The sequence below is a fragment of the Fonsecaea monophora genome, assembly GCF_001642475.1.
Source record: "Fonsecaea monophora strain CBS 269.37 chromosome Unknown Scaff89, whole genome shotgun sequence".
NCBI classification, from domain to species: Eukaryota; Fungi; Ascomycota; class Eurotiomycetes; order Chaetothyriales; family Herpotrichiellaceae; genus Fonsecaea; species Fonsecaea monophora.
In genome coordinates, this window is record NW_019174020.1 from 1 (window position 1) to 16281 (window position 16281).

General features: G+C 53.1%; 3 protein-coding genes across 3 annotated transcripts; 2 read left to right on the plus strand and 1 right to left on the minus strand.

Moving 5' to 3' along the window:
- Positions 1 to 2732: 2732 nt before the first annotated feature.
- AYO21_09252 (hypothetical protein) lies at positions 2733 to 7769 on the plus strand (the record flags this gene model as incomplete). The annotated part of the gene is made up of 9 exons (XM_022659190.1): positions 2733 to 2819; positions 3277 to 3340; positions 3407 to 3501; positions 3555 to 3635; positions 4351 to 4446; positions 4695 to 4799; positions 5268 to 5355; positions 7369 to 7450; positions 7637 to 7769. The coding sequence occupies 9 exons, from the start codon at positions 2733 to 2735 to the stop codon at positions 7767 to 7769; spliced, it is 831 nt and encodes a 276-aa protein (XP_022508473.1).
- A 600-nt stretch (positions 7770 to 8369) lies between these two features.
- AYO21_09253 (hsp7-like protein) lies at positions 8370 to 9506 on the minus strand (the record flags this gene model as incomplete). The annotated part of the gene is made up of 1 exon (XM_022659191.1): positions 8370 to 9506. One exon carries the CDS (start codon positions 9504 to 9506, stop codon positions 8370 to 8372), a length of 1137 nt encoding a protein of 378 aa, XP_022508474.1.
- A 2148-nt stretch (positions 9507 to 11654) lies between these two features.
- Positions 11655 to 14990, plus strand: AYO21_09254 (hypothetical protein; the record flags this gene model as incomplete). Its single annotated transcript, XM_022659192.1, has 3 exons — positions 11655 to 12340; positions 14523 to 14638; positions 14716 to 14990. 3 exons carry the CDS (start codon positions 11655 to 11657, stop codon positions 14988 to 14990), a joined length of 1077 nt encoding a protein of 358 aa, XP_022508475.1.
- Positions 14991 to 16281: the final 1291 nt, after the last annotated feature.

A 16281-nucleotide genomic window follows, 5' to 3' on the forward strand; every position in this document is an offset into this window, starting at 1 on the left:
GGGGGGTAGGAGGGGCTTTTTCAATGGAAAGACAAGGCAAAGCGCGTCATTCAATCACAGCCTAGCTACGCGTAGGCGTGGGACCCTCCTTAGAGGGCAAGCTTGCACTGTAGGGCAGCTAGGGCTGCAATTCACGGCTGCTTCACGGCTCTTCGACGAGTGCGAGTGGTGTTCCTTTGGGTCTAGTCACTAGCGCGTAGTTGATCATGCGGAACCCAATCAGGGAGGTCGGTGACAGGGAGCTTTCAGGGCCATTGAGAGAGAAAAAGGATCTGATCGACGAGAGGTGGAAGCCACCAAACAGTTTGCTGGGCTATGGCTCGAGGTTGATGGGGGCAACCCGAAGCCTGAACTAGCAGACTACTAGGTCAGGATGTGTCCGAGATGTGTTGAACAGGAGCAGCTATTTAGCTCTACAATGTCATTGATGCAAGAGGAACGTGCAGCCTGTAGATGGCCATTTGTCCTTTCACCTCCATCACGCTGCTAAAAAAAACTATATGTATGATACGAAAGCTTGAAGATCTCCCTCTCTCCCCAGACATGGACGTGCAGTCCGACCCCTCAGACCTCCGAAGTCATGGCCGATATCCGATGCCCGATGCCCGATGCCCAGTGTCCATCTGCTGAGAGATGCCCTCTGCTCTGCGAGTATGAGTTGAACAAGACAGAGCACGAGAAAAAGAAAGAGAGCTGAGCCGGGATGGATGAACGGATATATATGGATGGATGAACGTATGGATGAACGTATGGATGAACGTATGGATGAACGTATGGATGGATGGTTGATATCAATTAGTTGATCAGATATGAAAAAATTCCCTATATTTTCCGTCAAGAGTTTCTAGTCAATCATGAATTCGTAGTGACACACCAAGGGGGAGTGGGGGAAAGGCCACGGACCTGATAAAAGCCCCCTTGGCATTGTCAGTATCAGCGTCAGTGCCATGCCATGTGCTTGGAAGGTCACTATCAGGTCCATAATTGACGCTCGGAGGATCACTACGAACTCCATAATTGACCCCTGTTCGGAGAATTCCTTCGGTCAAAGCCATCCCCACCCCCAAGAGTCGCTTAACGTGCACGAGCACCAGTGCCCCCGAAGCGTGGGTGGTTTAAATCCGACTTCCTGCAGGGAGGTGATTTGGTGGTGGGTGGGTGGGCTACTATGTACATATTCGCTGCAGGTCAACCTCGGCCACCTCGGCCACCTAAAGTTATGGATAGCTGGGTAGCTAGTAGCCAGTAGCTAGTAAATCGTAGTTCGGCCTTCCTCTTCCCTCCTCCCCGGCAGCTTAACTTGTGACGCCCATTGCCCACTACGTCACAATTGGGCATTGGGCACTGCTAACCCCGTCAATCACAAACAAATACTAACAAAAGAGCGAGTTGCGATTCACACGAGGAGGATTCTACTCATGACCAGACTCCAATCCCTTGAAATGAGTCGTTGTTTGTGTGGGAATGCCTCCAGACAGCCAAGGCTGGGAGTGACGCAGGCAGGGGGCCGCAAGTTCGTACAACAGCCAAAGCTCGCACAACAGCCAAAGCTCGCACAACAGCCAAGTTTCGTACAAAAGCCAAGGTTCGCACAACAGCCAAGCCCGCTTAACTATCCCGAATAGGAAAAGTAACTATTTCCACCAATCGGGAATAAGAGTGCCAAGAACTGCAGCTTGACGTCCATCGAACAGACAACGGCGATATCAAAAGGCACTGCGAGACAAGAACAGGTTGTCCCACGCAGGTACCACCACAGGGACATTGAGTGACTTCAGTTCCTATCACAATCACACAGGAAGAGGTGGAATATGTGCCAGGATCTCCTCCATCCGCCATCGGATTCGCCCTGTCCAGACACATCTCCCCCGATGGATATACCTCCACAACCACGGCCGCACCGCAGTCCTTCGCCTGAGACCTCTCCTTAGCTGGTCCTGCCACAGTCAATAGCGATGCCTGCGTTTGGCAGAGGTAAACGGGTCCGCAAGCGAACGACGAGGCTGGTGCAGGCAAAGGCAACAATGCTCCCTGCCAGAGTCACAGAATGACTGGATCTCTGAGGGATCAACACCCCAGGTTAGCTGTATATACAATCAGGCGGATAAAGAGGTTAGACGACGGCGAGGCCGGAGATAGATAGATGTATGGTCAATAGAAAATGAACGCCAGCTAAATTTGGTGGTGATATGTTAGATGCTACCCGAACGTCAAGCGAACTCGTTGTTTGTAGTACCTGCTGTCGGACTTGCCGTCCAGAGAGCATTCCCTATCGTTTTGATCCTCCGACACTGAGATACTCTCCATATGTATGGCATGCTTTACCGAAAGAAGCATTGGAGACATCTGTGGAGTCGTGTGGTGACGACTGATCGCGTATTCCATCTTCCCTTCCCGTCCCTTCCGCATTTCCGCCCGTCTTGGAGAAGAGTCTCCTCAGTTGGAGAAATCCGTTGGTATCTGCATGGATATGGAGTGCACTAATCCCATGGTCGTATGGTGTGAGGGTGGCCTTGAGTTCCCCCGCATTTGCGGTTGTGCGAATTTACCGAATACCCGAATACCCGACGGCTCCGCACGCGAGGCTGAAGATATAGATATATCAATGAGGAGACTGGCTCCTTTCCCCTCAGTAGACAGAAACCTCTTGATCATTTCTTGGCCGCGCTAACACAAGCCCTAACAACAAACAAAAGCAAAAAGCCAAGGAATAGGCACTGTCGATAGCAGCAATGGTCGTCGCAATCGTTACCGGGTCGTCGAGAGGAATCGGGCGAGCAATTGCCTTGCAACTCGCTGATGATGGCATGGATGTTGCTGTGAGTCAGAGTCAGAGATAACACGCGCGTACACACACACACACACACACACACCGAGGGAGAGAGAAGGGGAGAGAGACAGTGAGACCGAGAGAGAGAGAGACCGAGAGAGAGAGAACGAGCGACGGAGAGAGAAGGGGGTGAGGGGGGGAGAGACTGAAAGAGAGAGACCGAGAGAGACCGAGAGAGAGACCGAGAGAGAGGGAGAGACTGAGAGAGAGAGAGAGAAGAAGAGAGAGCGAAGCAGAGAGACATGGAGAGAGAGAGAGACGGAGACAGCTTCGTTGCATCCCCTTCCTCTACGCCCCTTTGATCATCCCCATATCTCATTCCCCATGCTGAAGTGGGAAAGAGATGGGGGGAGACAGATTGCATCCCCGACCATTACCCCCTCTTCTCTCCCTTGATCGGCACCATATTCCCCTCCCGATGCTGACATTCTTCTTCCCATCCACAGTTGAACGACGTCGAGGCTCAGCTTCCGCACCTTCAAGCCGTCAAGGCCGAGATTGAGCAAAAGGGTGAGCATATGAGCATGCCCCAGCACTGGACACGTCCATAACTGACCCGGATATGGCTGCCTGCAGGACGCAAAACATCCACGTTTGTCGCCGATGTCAGCAACGAAGACCAGGTCGAGAAGATGGTGGCCGACGTGGTGTCTGAGTTTGGCGAGCTGAATGTCGGTCTCACACCCTGTCCCCGATCGCTGTTTTGGACTCTGATTCTTTTCAGGTCATGGTCGCCAATGCCGGGGTGCTGGTGCCAAAGTCGATCATGGAAGTCAGTGTGGCGGAATGGGACAGGGTTCAATCGGTGAGTAGCAGCACAGCCCCTGACAGCCTTGTGTCCTCCTATGCCCTTGTGTCCTATCCCTTGCGTCCTATCCCTTGTGTCCTCCTATCCCTTGTTTCCCCATACTGTCTTGTGCCACCTTACCGTCTTGTGTACCCCTACCGCCTTGCGTCCTCCTATACCCTTGTCTCCTCCTACACCCTTGCGTCCCCCTTGACAGCCTTGTGTCCCCCTACCCCCTTGCATCTGGTTTTGCTCAAGTCTCCCCTCTAACCACGCACGGCGGGCCAGATCAACGTGAGAGGAGTCTTCTTGTGCTATCGAGCAGCCGGTAAGATTGATTCTCCTTCCGAGTCGAAATGGAAGATTCTTGGTCTTGGAGAGACGACAGAGTCAAGGATTGATCCTCCTTCCGATTCAAAATGGAAGGTTTCTCGGTCTTGGGAGAGACGACAAAGTCCTTTCGAGTCGAGAACGAAAGGATGTTTCTTGGTCTTTGAGACTGTCGGACAGAGTGCTGAATCCTGTACAGCCAAGCAGATGATCAAACAAGGAAAAGGTGGAAAGATGGTGGCAGCTTGTTCAACGGCGGGTTATCGACCGGTGAGAGGGACCCTGTGTCTGCTGTTGTCAGTCCCTGTCTCTGCGGTTATAAAAGGGGACAATCACACCCTGTGTCTGGTATCATCAAAAGGGGACAACCAAACCCTGCTGACTCGGTCTTCTGGCACCCCAGACCTCAGGTCACAGCGTTGCATACTCGACGAGCAAGTGGGCTGTCCGGGGACTGACGCAGTCTGCCGCACTGGAGTTTGCCAAATACGACATCAACGTGAGTCGGTGCCGCTTCCACGAAAACAAAGCAAGACAATGGGAGACTGACCACTTACAATCCATACCCAACAGGTGAACGGTGCGTTAGACCAGACCACGGCTCTCTCAGCCTTGACCGTTTTGCTAACCAATGCTCTCCGTCAAAACAGCATATTGCCCAGGCCCTGTCGATACAGATGTGAGAACTGACTTTCCGAGCTGGTCTGTGCAGAAAAAGGTCTTAACTGACCTCATTGTTTTGTTTAGATGTGGAAGCAGATCGATGCCAGCATTGCGGAACGCGAAGGCCTCGAGCCCGGGGTGGCGTTCAAGAGATCGATCGAGTCTCGTACGGCACTCAAGCGCGCACAGGTATGTGGGAGGTCAAGTCTTTCTCGGGGACCCTTGTTTGTTCTCTTTGAGAGATGCCTCCTCTTTTGTTTGACTTGTTCCCAGAAAGTTGCCTCCTTGTTCTCTTGGAGGGATGCCTCCTTGTTCTCTTGGAGAGATGCCTCCTTGTTCTCTTCGACATGTTCCCATAAAGATACCTCCTCTTCTGCTTGACTTGTTCTTGGAGAGATGTCTCCTCTTCTGTTTGACTTGTGTCCGGAAGATGCCTCCTTGTTCTCTTGGAAAGATGCTTTCTTTTCTGTTTGACTTGTTTGCGGAAAGATGCCTCCTCTTCCCTTGGATTTGTTCTCTTGGAGAGATGCCTCCTTTTCTCTTCGACTTGTTCCCTGAAGAATGCCTCCTCTTCTGTCCGACTTGTTTCTTGCCCAAAAAGACATTTGGAACATATGGCTGACTGAGTATAACCATCATTCCGTACCGGCGATCTAGGAACCCGCAGATATCGCCAACTTGGTCAGTTTCCTGGTCAGCAACAAGGCGAGGAACATTACCGGGCAGAGCGTCCTGTGTGACGGAGGTGAGATCAGCCAGCCAGTCTGCCAGCCAGCATCGAATCATTCCAAGTCTTCAGCCCACTGTGTCTTGTGCCCATCTGTCTTGTGTTCTTGTCTCCAAAGAGGTTCCCAGGCTAATGTTGGACGGAGCAGGGATTGCATTCTCCTAATCCAGGCCTGGACCCATGACACTCCGGACGCAAGGAGGGAGGTATGCAGCGAGGGAGGTATGCAGCCAGGGAGGTATGCAGCGCAGGACGTATGCGGCGAGGGAGGGACGCAAGGAGGGAGGTATGCAAGGAGGGAGGTCGGCAGTAAGGGAGGTATGCAGCGAGGGATTTATGCAGCAAGGGAGGGACGCAGCGAGGGAGGTATGCGGCGAAACTGAGATGGCGTGGCGTGACGGACTTGAGGATCGTAGGAGAGATTCCATCGTTCGTGTATGAAACATGCTGCTTCTGTCGAGTGAGGGGGGCAGCATTTCGAAAGGGGATGGGGAGTGCCAGCTGGCATTCATGTTCTTGTCATGTTGTCTTCTTGTCTTCTTGTCTTCTTGTCTTTTCGAGAGGCAAGACTCGTATGGAATGTTGTGTTGGCCCGTGGCTGGCACCGAGCGCCTTGCACCGTGCGGCCGCAGAATGAATGCTGTGAGGTATCTCGGAAGGAAACGAAAATCATACATGGGCCGTGGCCACGACATGGAGAGTTTGTCAGTGTATGCGAGAAAATGGATAAGGTATCCGGTCTTTGGAGGGGCCCTCATGAGCAGAGAGATCCAGCCGACAGAAGACGATGTGAGGTATCTAAGATAGAGCCCCGATGGTCGTTACTGGCGACGATATATGCCCTCATTTCAATGGTCCTTTACGGCTCGAGAAGAGAACCGCGATACTGGCTGTTCTGAAACGCTCGGCTTGGAGGCTGGCCTTTTCGAGGGTCAAAATGGGCCTCGGACCGGGTTGTGGGTGGCACTCTGATGCATATATGCAGTAGGTCCCAACCGAGGGGCCCGAGGGGCGGTTTGTAACTCGGTGAGCTATCTATGCGCAGCTGAGCAACACGAAGCAGGCCCTGGCACATGAGGCGAGCCAAGGCAATCAATCACCAGCCTTAAGTTTTCTCTTACTGCATACAGCTGTGTTCAGCTAGAGCCTTTGGTCTTGTCCAACTGATTGATTGAATTCTGCATCGTTGGCCGGGGTATATATTGCTTCGACTTCTCCCCATTCGTCGTCGGTGATTCCCGTTGTTCTATCTTCCGAGTATCCCATCGTATGAGGCATTCTGTGAGTCAAGCTCCCAGACGGGTAGAATTTACTCCAGTAGCTGGGATGTCAATGTCTTGTGTTGTAGTTCCGGACTGAGCTCTCTACCCGCTTGATATCTCTAGGCGTGTTCCCTCACCATCCGTCGGAGTACATCTTGTTCTGGCTGGGAGAGAGGTCTGTTGCTGGTGCAGTCTCTCACCATTGTGTTGTATCTTTCTCCGCAACGGCGACATTCACGGTCGGGTATGATGAGGTAGCAGGGTCGTACGCAGGAGCCACATGATTAATTTATCGATTGATTGATTGCATCCATGTTTTGGGTACGAAGAGAGGCCATCACGGACCCGAACTCGGGGATGTGTTACCGTATGTATCTGGAAAACTGCGGAATTGGCCCATTGGCCAGCGTGAATAGATACCCCGACGTCGACGTTGACTCTGTGTCCACAGCCTGTTCATCGCCCCAATCAATTGCTGTCCGAACGACCGACAATCTCAGCCATTTGAAGCATGTTTTCCAGAATAAGAATAGAATATACCCCAGGACCTCATACCTGCCGTTGTATCTATCTCGCTGACACTCCGGGCTCCCGAGGTCGACCCAGAAGGTGGCCGTGTTGACTGAACTCGGAGTAGAGGGGTGTCGATCTAGACCTTTGAGAGACGTCAACGTCGATCTCGATAAACGAAGCCATGGACGCGCATATGGTCGCTGACGATGTCGTAGGCGAACGGTTCCGGCGTCAGAAGATCTGATCGCACGTGTAGGCCGCCTGGTCGAGAGGGTCTCGACGGTCGGCAAGGGAGGCGTGGGTCACCGACTCGAGACGATAAAGGCCTCGAGGGACGGGTAGGCAGGCGGCTGAGCTGAACTGTAATATATCCACACATAATGGAGAGAAGTGGTCAGTGATGGGTCTTGATATGACATCAGTCAAGGTGGGAAAGAAGGGGATTGTACCGAGTGGAACTTAGATCGCGCTGCCCCGGCGTGCTGATCGAGTCTCTCCACACCTCAAACTTGTCCGACCGACAGGATCGCGTTGTCCACTCTCACCAGCAAGATCGTCGTCCTCTTCACCCGGTTCTCCTCCTCCTCTTATGTCGACCCCGAGGCCACCACCGGCGCGAGGAATCCCTCTGGGAATTTCTTTGCCCTCGTGGACTAAGTAGAAATATAGTGTCGCGACCCGCCTGTTCCTCGGTCGTGCTGCACAGTAGCGGCACAAACGTGTTTCTTTCCCTCACTCGCTCGATCGATCCAGGGCTTCACCACGGCCCAGACGCCAACAGTCCGGCTGTGGCGAAGACAAATATAACGACGACGGTTTTCGTCTTTGAGAGAGTCTCGTTGGCTGTGGGATTGAAGTCATCGCCGCCGGGGTACCGCAGGAGGCACATAGGTATACAGTCTCTCTTGACCAGCAAATGGTTCATGTACTCGATCGACCGCGATTAATCCATCCGATGCGAATTGGCGTTGGAACTGTGCCATCTCTGAGTGGTCGTTTAGTTTCGCTTATCGCCCTAACCCTGTTGGGATAATTAGCCGAATAATTTCCATCTCTGGCAACTCCTAAATCCATAGCTTACTAATCAAGCCAGCACCCGGCGAGCCGGGTGACAAAAAAAAGTGGCACAGCTAACTGCGCACCCACACTACCCTACCTAATTGCGATTAACATGCGTCCGCGACAACCATCCCTAACCACCACCTATTACCAGTGATCTATACCGTACAAAACATAACCTAGAAACAAACCTTGTGCCTAGTATCCCGTGACATCGCCGCCCCTAAGCGCTAGGCTAGCCATTCGATCAACCATGCTATCTATATACCTGTTAATTGTCTCCTGTGGAATGTCCTCCCACGCTTGATTGATAGCCTGAACGAGGCTATCGTCGTCGAAATGATCGATCTGCTTAATCTTCTGTTTCTGAACTCTCCAGATATTCTCTATTGGCGATAGATCTGGCGATCCTGAGGCGTTGAAGAAGTAGTTAAGACCGATCTGTTCCTTGTATCGCCGTACAGAAGAATCCTCACCTACTCCGTGAGCTGAATCTTGATCCTCCTCTAGGATGAAATCCTCGCCGTTCTCGATCCATCGCTTTACCTCGTTAAGTACTTGATCGATATAGACAACGCTAGTCATCTTGCCGTTTGACGAACTGGTCTCGTAGAAGATCAATCTAGACTTGAAATTGTAGCCAACGGCGGCCCAGATATGCCAGCGTTTCTCGTTCTTGTGCTTCGCGGTTTTCTCGTTAGGCGTCTTCTGTATACAATCGCGATGGTAGCGTTCCCCTGGCCTTCGAATAATGCGTAATTTACGCTGTGGGCCGCGACCAAAATGACATTCGTCTGAAAAGCGTATATGGCGCCATCTGCTTCGTGGCCAGTGCCTTCGAATGGCTAGATATTCGCGGCGTTCTTTGATCGATTTAGCCGTTAGAAAAGGTTTCTGGCAGGCAATGCATTTGTAATAACCTCGCGATTGAAAGGCCCTCTGAATAGTTCGCTTAGATATCTGGTCGCGATCTGGAAAGACCTCCTGGAGGACCTCAAGCCCAGCGCACACGCGGTGGTAAAATCCGCCCTGTAGTATCCAATCTTCGATAGCTTCAAAGTCGCCATTACTTAGGAGAGGTCTTCTGCCACGATTCTCTGTCTGATAGGGCGAGTTATGATGCCTTCGAGGCTCTTGAGATGCTGCAATATAGCGATATCCAGTACGTGGAGGAACGTTGCAGAACCTGAAGATATCCTGTTGACTAACATCGAGGCCCTTTTGCTGGCAGAATTGTGTCAACGTCCGCACCTTTTCTTTAACTGCTGTTGGGTTCTGAGCGTTCCCTGAGGCCTCCTCTTCCTCTCTAGGTGTTACTGGACGATTTGCAACCATGGTGGTAGAGTAATTGAAGTAGAAAGGTGGTGGGTTGGTGGTGGTTGTGGGAGGAAATCCGGGCAGAATACCCTAATAATAGTGTGTTCCCCCCCTGGGTGCCCAGCTGGGTGCCCATTCGCCAACAGTGGCACTCACTAAGCCAGCCATTCGTATCCTGAAATCGGGCTTCAACGCCGCCGACGCCTGTTGGGCCACTGATCCTGGGGCGGTTGCCAACACATCATGGTGATGGCGGTTCGCGTTGCCCCGGTTGGTTGGATCATGTCAGGTATGAAACGTTGCTTTACGTAAAATGGCATTTGGACAACACCCAAGGCAGGGCCCAAAGGAGGCACAGAAAGGGGTGGGGGGCCAAAATGTGATACTATTGAACACATGTGATGACATTTGAATCCCGAGGTGGCACTTGAAGCCCGAAATGGCATTTGGGCACCAAGGTAGCACTTGAACACCGAAATGACTGGGGTGCCCAAGGGGGAGAGAGAGCCAATGAATCAAGACTCCGTTTCGAATACCTCGTACAGTACATTGATTGGCCCAGCCAACAACCATGGGCGGTTAGACGAGGCAATCACCGCCATCGGGCGCACAAGATCAGCGGACCTTTGGTGTAAATCAATAACTCACAAGGGGTTTGTAAAAAGGTCCTTGCAGCCCAAGATCACGAATGGAGAAAAGATCGACACATCAGGTGGTATCTGACAATCGGGCGGGGGGCCTGAACAGTGAGGGAGGGAGGGCCAGAACAGTCGAAGCCCGAGCCAAGCCCCGGTTGTTGCCGGATTTTAGTGCAAAAGAAGGGAGAGCCGTCCCTACAGGCTGAAACGTGGTCGGTGGAATGTGCCAATACATTCTCACACTGCAAGGGATGGCTGACATTCCTGACTCCTGGGTGCTTGATTCGTGGAATGTGCCATTAAATTTTCTCACTGTAAGGGATGGCTGACATTCCTGACTCCTGGCTGCTTGATTCGCCGAATGTGCCAATACATTCTCACACTGCAAGGGATGGCTGACATTCCTCCTAGCTACCTGATCGGTGGAATTGCCAATACATTCCAACACTGTGAGGGATGACATTCCTAGCTGCTGGTTGCCTGAGTGGTTGGTATCTCCGACACTAGTGTTTGACAGCCCCCTTTTCTTTGGCCCTTTGGCAAGACAAGGACCGTCGATCAGAAGACACACACACACAACAAGACAATTGGCCGTCAGGACGATGAATCCACTGAATCTGATCAAGTTACTCCATGGTTGTGTTGTTATTGCTGTGGGACAGCCGTGGTACCCAACGCCATGCCCACCGCCGGACGAGTTGATGCCTCTGGCTGAGAGCCTCACCGCAGTTCAGTTGTGATTGGGAATGCAAGGGTCTGCAGGGGACAGGCCAGTTGAGGTTGTGAGTCATCGAAAATGACCTAGGGACTTGGCAGGTCTGTCGTGTAACCTGCCAGTCGTAAAGGATGGTGGCACAAGTTGCAGACCGACATGATTCTGGCCCACGATGGGCGGTGTAGAGAGAATCCTTGTGACCCCTTGCCCTCAACTCCTTGCCTGAAGAGAGTAATTCCCGCATTCTTTCGACAGAGGGCGCAGGCAGAGTCCATGTGAACCCTTGCCTCAAGATAGAAATTCCCGCATTCTTTCGAAACAGGGCGCAGGGAGAAAGTTCTTGTGACCCCTTGCTCTCAACTCCTTGCCTCAAGAGAGAAATTCCCGCTTCTGTTGTCAAGGGGCGCAGGGAGAGTCTTTGTGAGCCCTTGCCTCAAGAGAGAGATTCCCGCATTCTTTCGACAGAGGGCGCAGGGAGAGAGTCCTTGTGGACCCCTTGTTCTCATCTTCTTGCCTCAAGACAGGAATTCCCGCCTCTTTCGACAGAGGGCGCAGGGAGAGAGTCCCTGTAACTCCTTGCCTCAAGGTTGAACCTCCTCCTTTTTTCCGTAGGGCGTATGGCCACCACCGACACGTCGGTTGTTCTTTAATAACTCCCTCTTTTTACCCTGCCCCTTTTTTTCCTCTCTCTCCATCTCTCTCTGTCTCTCTCTCTCTGTCTCTGTCTCTGTCTCCCTCTCTGTGTCGTTCCACCACACTCGGTACTTCGAACCTCTAATCACTCCCACTTCCCCCCCTCCTCGGCCTTTTGACATGGCATCTGTTCCCACGGACCAGACAGCTGTCCCCACGGACCAGGCAACTGTCACCAAGGACCAAACATCTGCCCCCACGGACCAGAAGGCAGAGTCCTCCACCTCGTCGAACGATACACCCATCCTCCCTCTTGCAGAATGGATTCCAGGTGTCACGGTTGCCACCTACAAGGCAGCAAAGCCCGGCGGTGCCTCTGACCCGGTGCCGATGGTGAACTTCTACGTGGCAGACGATGGAAAACTGCGTACGATGACCCTGGACGCCCATTTGACCAGCACCTTGTCAAAACACGCCTGTCAACCGTCATTCGAGGATCCAAAGGACCCGTCCGAGTTCCCATGGTGCCCGATGAGCGGTTTGGAATTGGCGTTTATGGTGTCGCTCTTGCTCAATAAGAAGAAGTTGGACAACGAATACCCGGGCCTGAGGGAGCTGGTCGGCAGACTCGGCGACTTGGAACTGGAGCGACTGGGCGGTCTCGGAGAGTTGAAGCCAGAATTGTCGTCGACGGTGTTTTTCCTGAATGTGCTTCTGGGATTCGGACGCGGGGAGCTCGAGTTCATCGGTAGGCGGGTGTACGACGAGTGGAGTGAGTTCGCCGGTACGGCGCCGGGTCAGGTGCGATACGTCAAAATGCGGGTTAAGGGTTCAAAACTGGGGGCGGTCCTGGGTGTGGCTTACCGGTATTGGCATAAGGAACACATTTTCAACGATTCGGAGGTGAAGATTTCTTTTCCTGGGCTGAATAAATATGTCCGCTTTGAAAATCCAAAGAATGGCAGACAATGCGGTCTTGTAGCCGAGTTGGAGGAGACTTGGGACGACGTGTTTACTCGATTCGAGGAACTCGGCAGAGCGGCAAGCTGCATGAATGAGGAGGGAACCTGCATGAATCAGGAGGGAATCTGCGTGAATGAGGAGGGATCGAGTGCCTGAGGCGCGCGGCCCGCGACTCCAAGACATGGGGTCCCAGCTGGGGGGGTGACCGTTACTCTCGCTCATGCTCGGCCGGAACATGAACGTCGGTGTGGTCGACAATCGACAGAAGCGGAGGAAAGATTGTTGGACTTGTGTGTGTGTGTGTGTGTGTGTGAGAAGCGAAGCTTCTTGTGGAGGCTGTGAGGAACAGGTGGGCGAAGAGTCATCATGGGTAGACAGTGGAACGGACTCCGACGCATCTCGTCCGAAGATAGCAATCGTTACTGGAAATCTTCCGTTTGCGAATCCCCCGGGGTCAGCTCATCCGTGACACTTGTAGAGTCGTCCCGTGGGCGCGTTCGTAGAGGGTCGATACTCGCAGGTTCATAGGACCATGTCGGACTTGAGTGATGGTAGCCGACGGAGGGAGAGACTGTCGGGGTGCTGTAGTCTCTCTCTGGGTGTCCCTCTGAATCTCCCTCTAGGTGTTCCTCTGGGTCTCTCTCTAGGTCTCTAGGTCTCCCTCTGAACCTCCCTCTGGGACTCCCTCTGGATCTCCCTCTAGGTCTCCCTCTGGGTCGCTTGCTGGGCGGATGACCCTGTGACTTAGTGGCCTTTCCGTTGTTGACGGCTGGGGTCGAAATAGGCGGCATCGTCCGTGACAGGAGAACAAGTGTCCTTCTCCTCTCCCGTCCACCAATCTGCCGGTAAAGGGGGAACCTCAATGGTTATGTTGTGTTGGCTTGCCTCTCGACCTCTCTCGCTGGCGGTCGAATACCGGTCTCGTGGAACTTGTTTTCTCGGACGAGCCGTCTGTCACTTTTTCATCTTTCCAGCTCTTCCAATGCTCGAGCATCTTATGCTCTTTTTTTATCCCCTTGGCATCTATTGCGCGCGTGTATCTCAGATGTCCGAGAATCCCATGGCACTCTTAACCGACAGACACCAGGCTGCCTTCTCAGTTCAAGACCCCTTTCAGCTTCTAGGAGGACATCTCTCTCAGTGCGAACGCATGTGATAGTGATGGTGTGCTCGTGGTGGAGGAGTCTTGGGGGAAGGTCAACCCCTACGATCTTGGGTCGTTTTTGGAAGCTCGTCTTTGGAGGCTCGTCTTTGGAGGCTCGTCTTTGGAGGGTGACGGTGGACTGCGTCTCCGAGACAGAACCTGTTTGTGAAATTGTCAATCAACAGTTATCGAGATCCAGGGGGAATCAGCTCTTTTTGAAGCTGGACTCACACGTTTCCCCTGGAGTATTTGACTGTAACAAATCCCGTAGATTGAACCATTTGGAGATGTCAATAATCTCGGTGGGGGGTCTCGTCACCGATGAAATCCTTCACTCTCTTCTCTGGAGGTATTCCTCCTTGGAGAGTGACATCTGAGGTTCGTTGATCGGACGTGCGCCTTCAGTAGAATAGTACTGTAGGCTCGCCATGGCCGGCCGCGCCGCCTGCTGAAGAGCACGATCATCCGAAACGGTGATCCCTTCGTATCCCGCCGTAGGCGTACCGTACCCACCTCATCTCCGTCGTTCCTCTGCCACATCATAATCTCCATGCAAGCGAGCGCTTACGTTGCACTGTATTAGAATCCGAAATAAATCCATAGGATCAAAAGTCTTTGTTCTCCTCGAATCCAGTTGTCCAGTCACATGAAACACCCGTCGACCGGCAGTGCCAGTGGCAGACACAGCTGTTCCCATCTCAAAAGATTCGTCGCCCATGGTGATGATGTTTGATCATGGCCGTCAAGTGCTTCCACTCGGGTGATTTTTGGGGGTTCGGTTCACTTTCGCGATCCTGGGCCTTGAATATAGCATGAGGTTTTCGGGTATTATGACCCCCAAGCTGCCGTCGTTTCATAGAGCGTGACATGTGATTGACGAAGCCACCTCCCTCCCTTGGCCGGAGCTGTGTCCTATCCTTCGCAACATACCAGGCACCCAGGGGGGACGGAATTCTGACGGGGCTGGGCCTGCTCGAGGCCGAGCAGCCCGACAATGCGGCGTTGACCGCGACCGGCCGACTCGTCGATCCCAGCGAGACCTCCAACTTCACCGTGGGTGGCGTACGGCCAATCCAAGTCTGCCGACGTGCTGTTCGCCCTCGGCCTCACCGCGCGACTGTACGAGGAAACAAGGCATTCTGAGCTTCGCCCTGCACCCGGGCGCCATCATGACCGAACTCAGCCCAGGCCACTACGAGCCCGAGACGCTCGCGGCCATCGTTGAGAAATTCAAGTCCAGGTTCAAGAGCGTCGACCAGGGCTGCGCCACGTCCCTGCTCGCGGGGCTGGACGACAGCCTGAGCCCGGGCAACCCCAAGTGCCGCGGTGCTGGTGTCTTCGCACGCGGTTCTCTCGACGTTATCTCGAGGTTTGGTATCGTGCCACCTGCCCTCTCTCGGCGACACTGAACGGTATCTTCTGAATGTCAGCGAAATGGTGGAAGAGTTGTTGATCCACGTTGTCTGTCGAGTCGATCGAACTTCCACTTCCAGTCCCCCCAAGTTCCTTCCGCAGAGCTACTCAACACGGGCTAGGAGATCAACCAACGATCGGCTCCATCCGGGCACATAAATGTAACTTCGCCCGAATCGTCCCTGCTGTCTGTAGGCTTCATTCCAAAGCTCAAAACAGTAACACACCTTCATAATGACAACGGTAGATAATACGGATCTGTAATGTCCGATGCTGCAAGTATAATGACTGGCCGTAGCGGGATCGCGGCCGATGATGCCAGCACTCGTGCGGTATTTACCGTATTAGGTAGATAATCTCGAAGAGCCTCGACTCACCGGAAATCGAGATGGTAAAGTCGTCAAGTCCAGATGCGAACGCAACGCTAGGAAGTCCCTTGGGAAATGAAATAAGAAGTTTCGTTTCCGGGAGTGAAGGCTTCAATAAAGGTGCAGCAAATATGAATGCCGGCGTTGCGTTGATCGGGACACCATTATTCCAGCTGGGGAGAGCTTGCATTGGGCCTGGGCCTTAGGAAACGATACACCGCGAAGCCACCGCAGTCTGGAGCGGTTACAAAACAAAGCCACCAACGCGACGAAGGAATGGATCGATCGTCTGGCAGCGCGGATGGCGGGAATGCCACCGATCGTGGTCGCGAAGGCCCAGGTGGTAAAGGACATGCCTTTTTCCATTCGGTTACGTTCGTGTACTGGCGAAATCGATCTTCTGGGTCAGCACCTTTTCGTCACCGAGACATTCAAGACAGAAGCCTGGCACAAGGGAATGCAGTAGACATCCCTTCAACCTCCCTTTTAGTGATTTCTCCGGTAAAGAAAGCTCGTCAATAACGGCTCTTCCCTTTGACCACATCCCCCGCGCCGCCTTTCTTGCCAAACATGTCTCTGACGTCCCGCAACAGGTGCTCCGGTCGCTCGTAGGCCGAAAGAGGTTGTGCCGATGGCGAAAATGAGCGATGTGACACTTTAGCGGCAGCGGGCCCAACCCTCCATTAGGTCGTAGGTGTTCAGCGGCGTACCGTCTCCAGGACCCCTGGGTGTCAGGCCATTGAAAATGTACGAAATAGAATTCGTGAAAACGGCCATTGTTGGGGGCGGTGGCCATTCGACAGCGGTAGATATGCGTCCACCATGCTGCCGAGTCGTGCCTGTTGTCCTCAAAGATAGCAGGGCTGGATATGATGTCGGTCAACCGGCCACGTACCTCCTGCGTGGTTGATAGTAACCG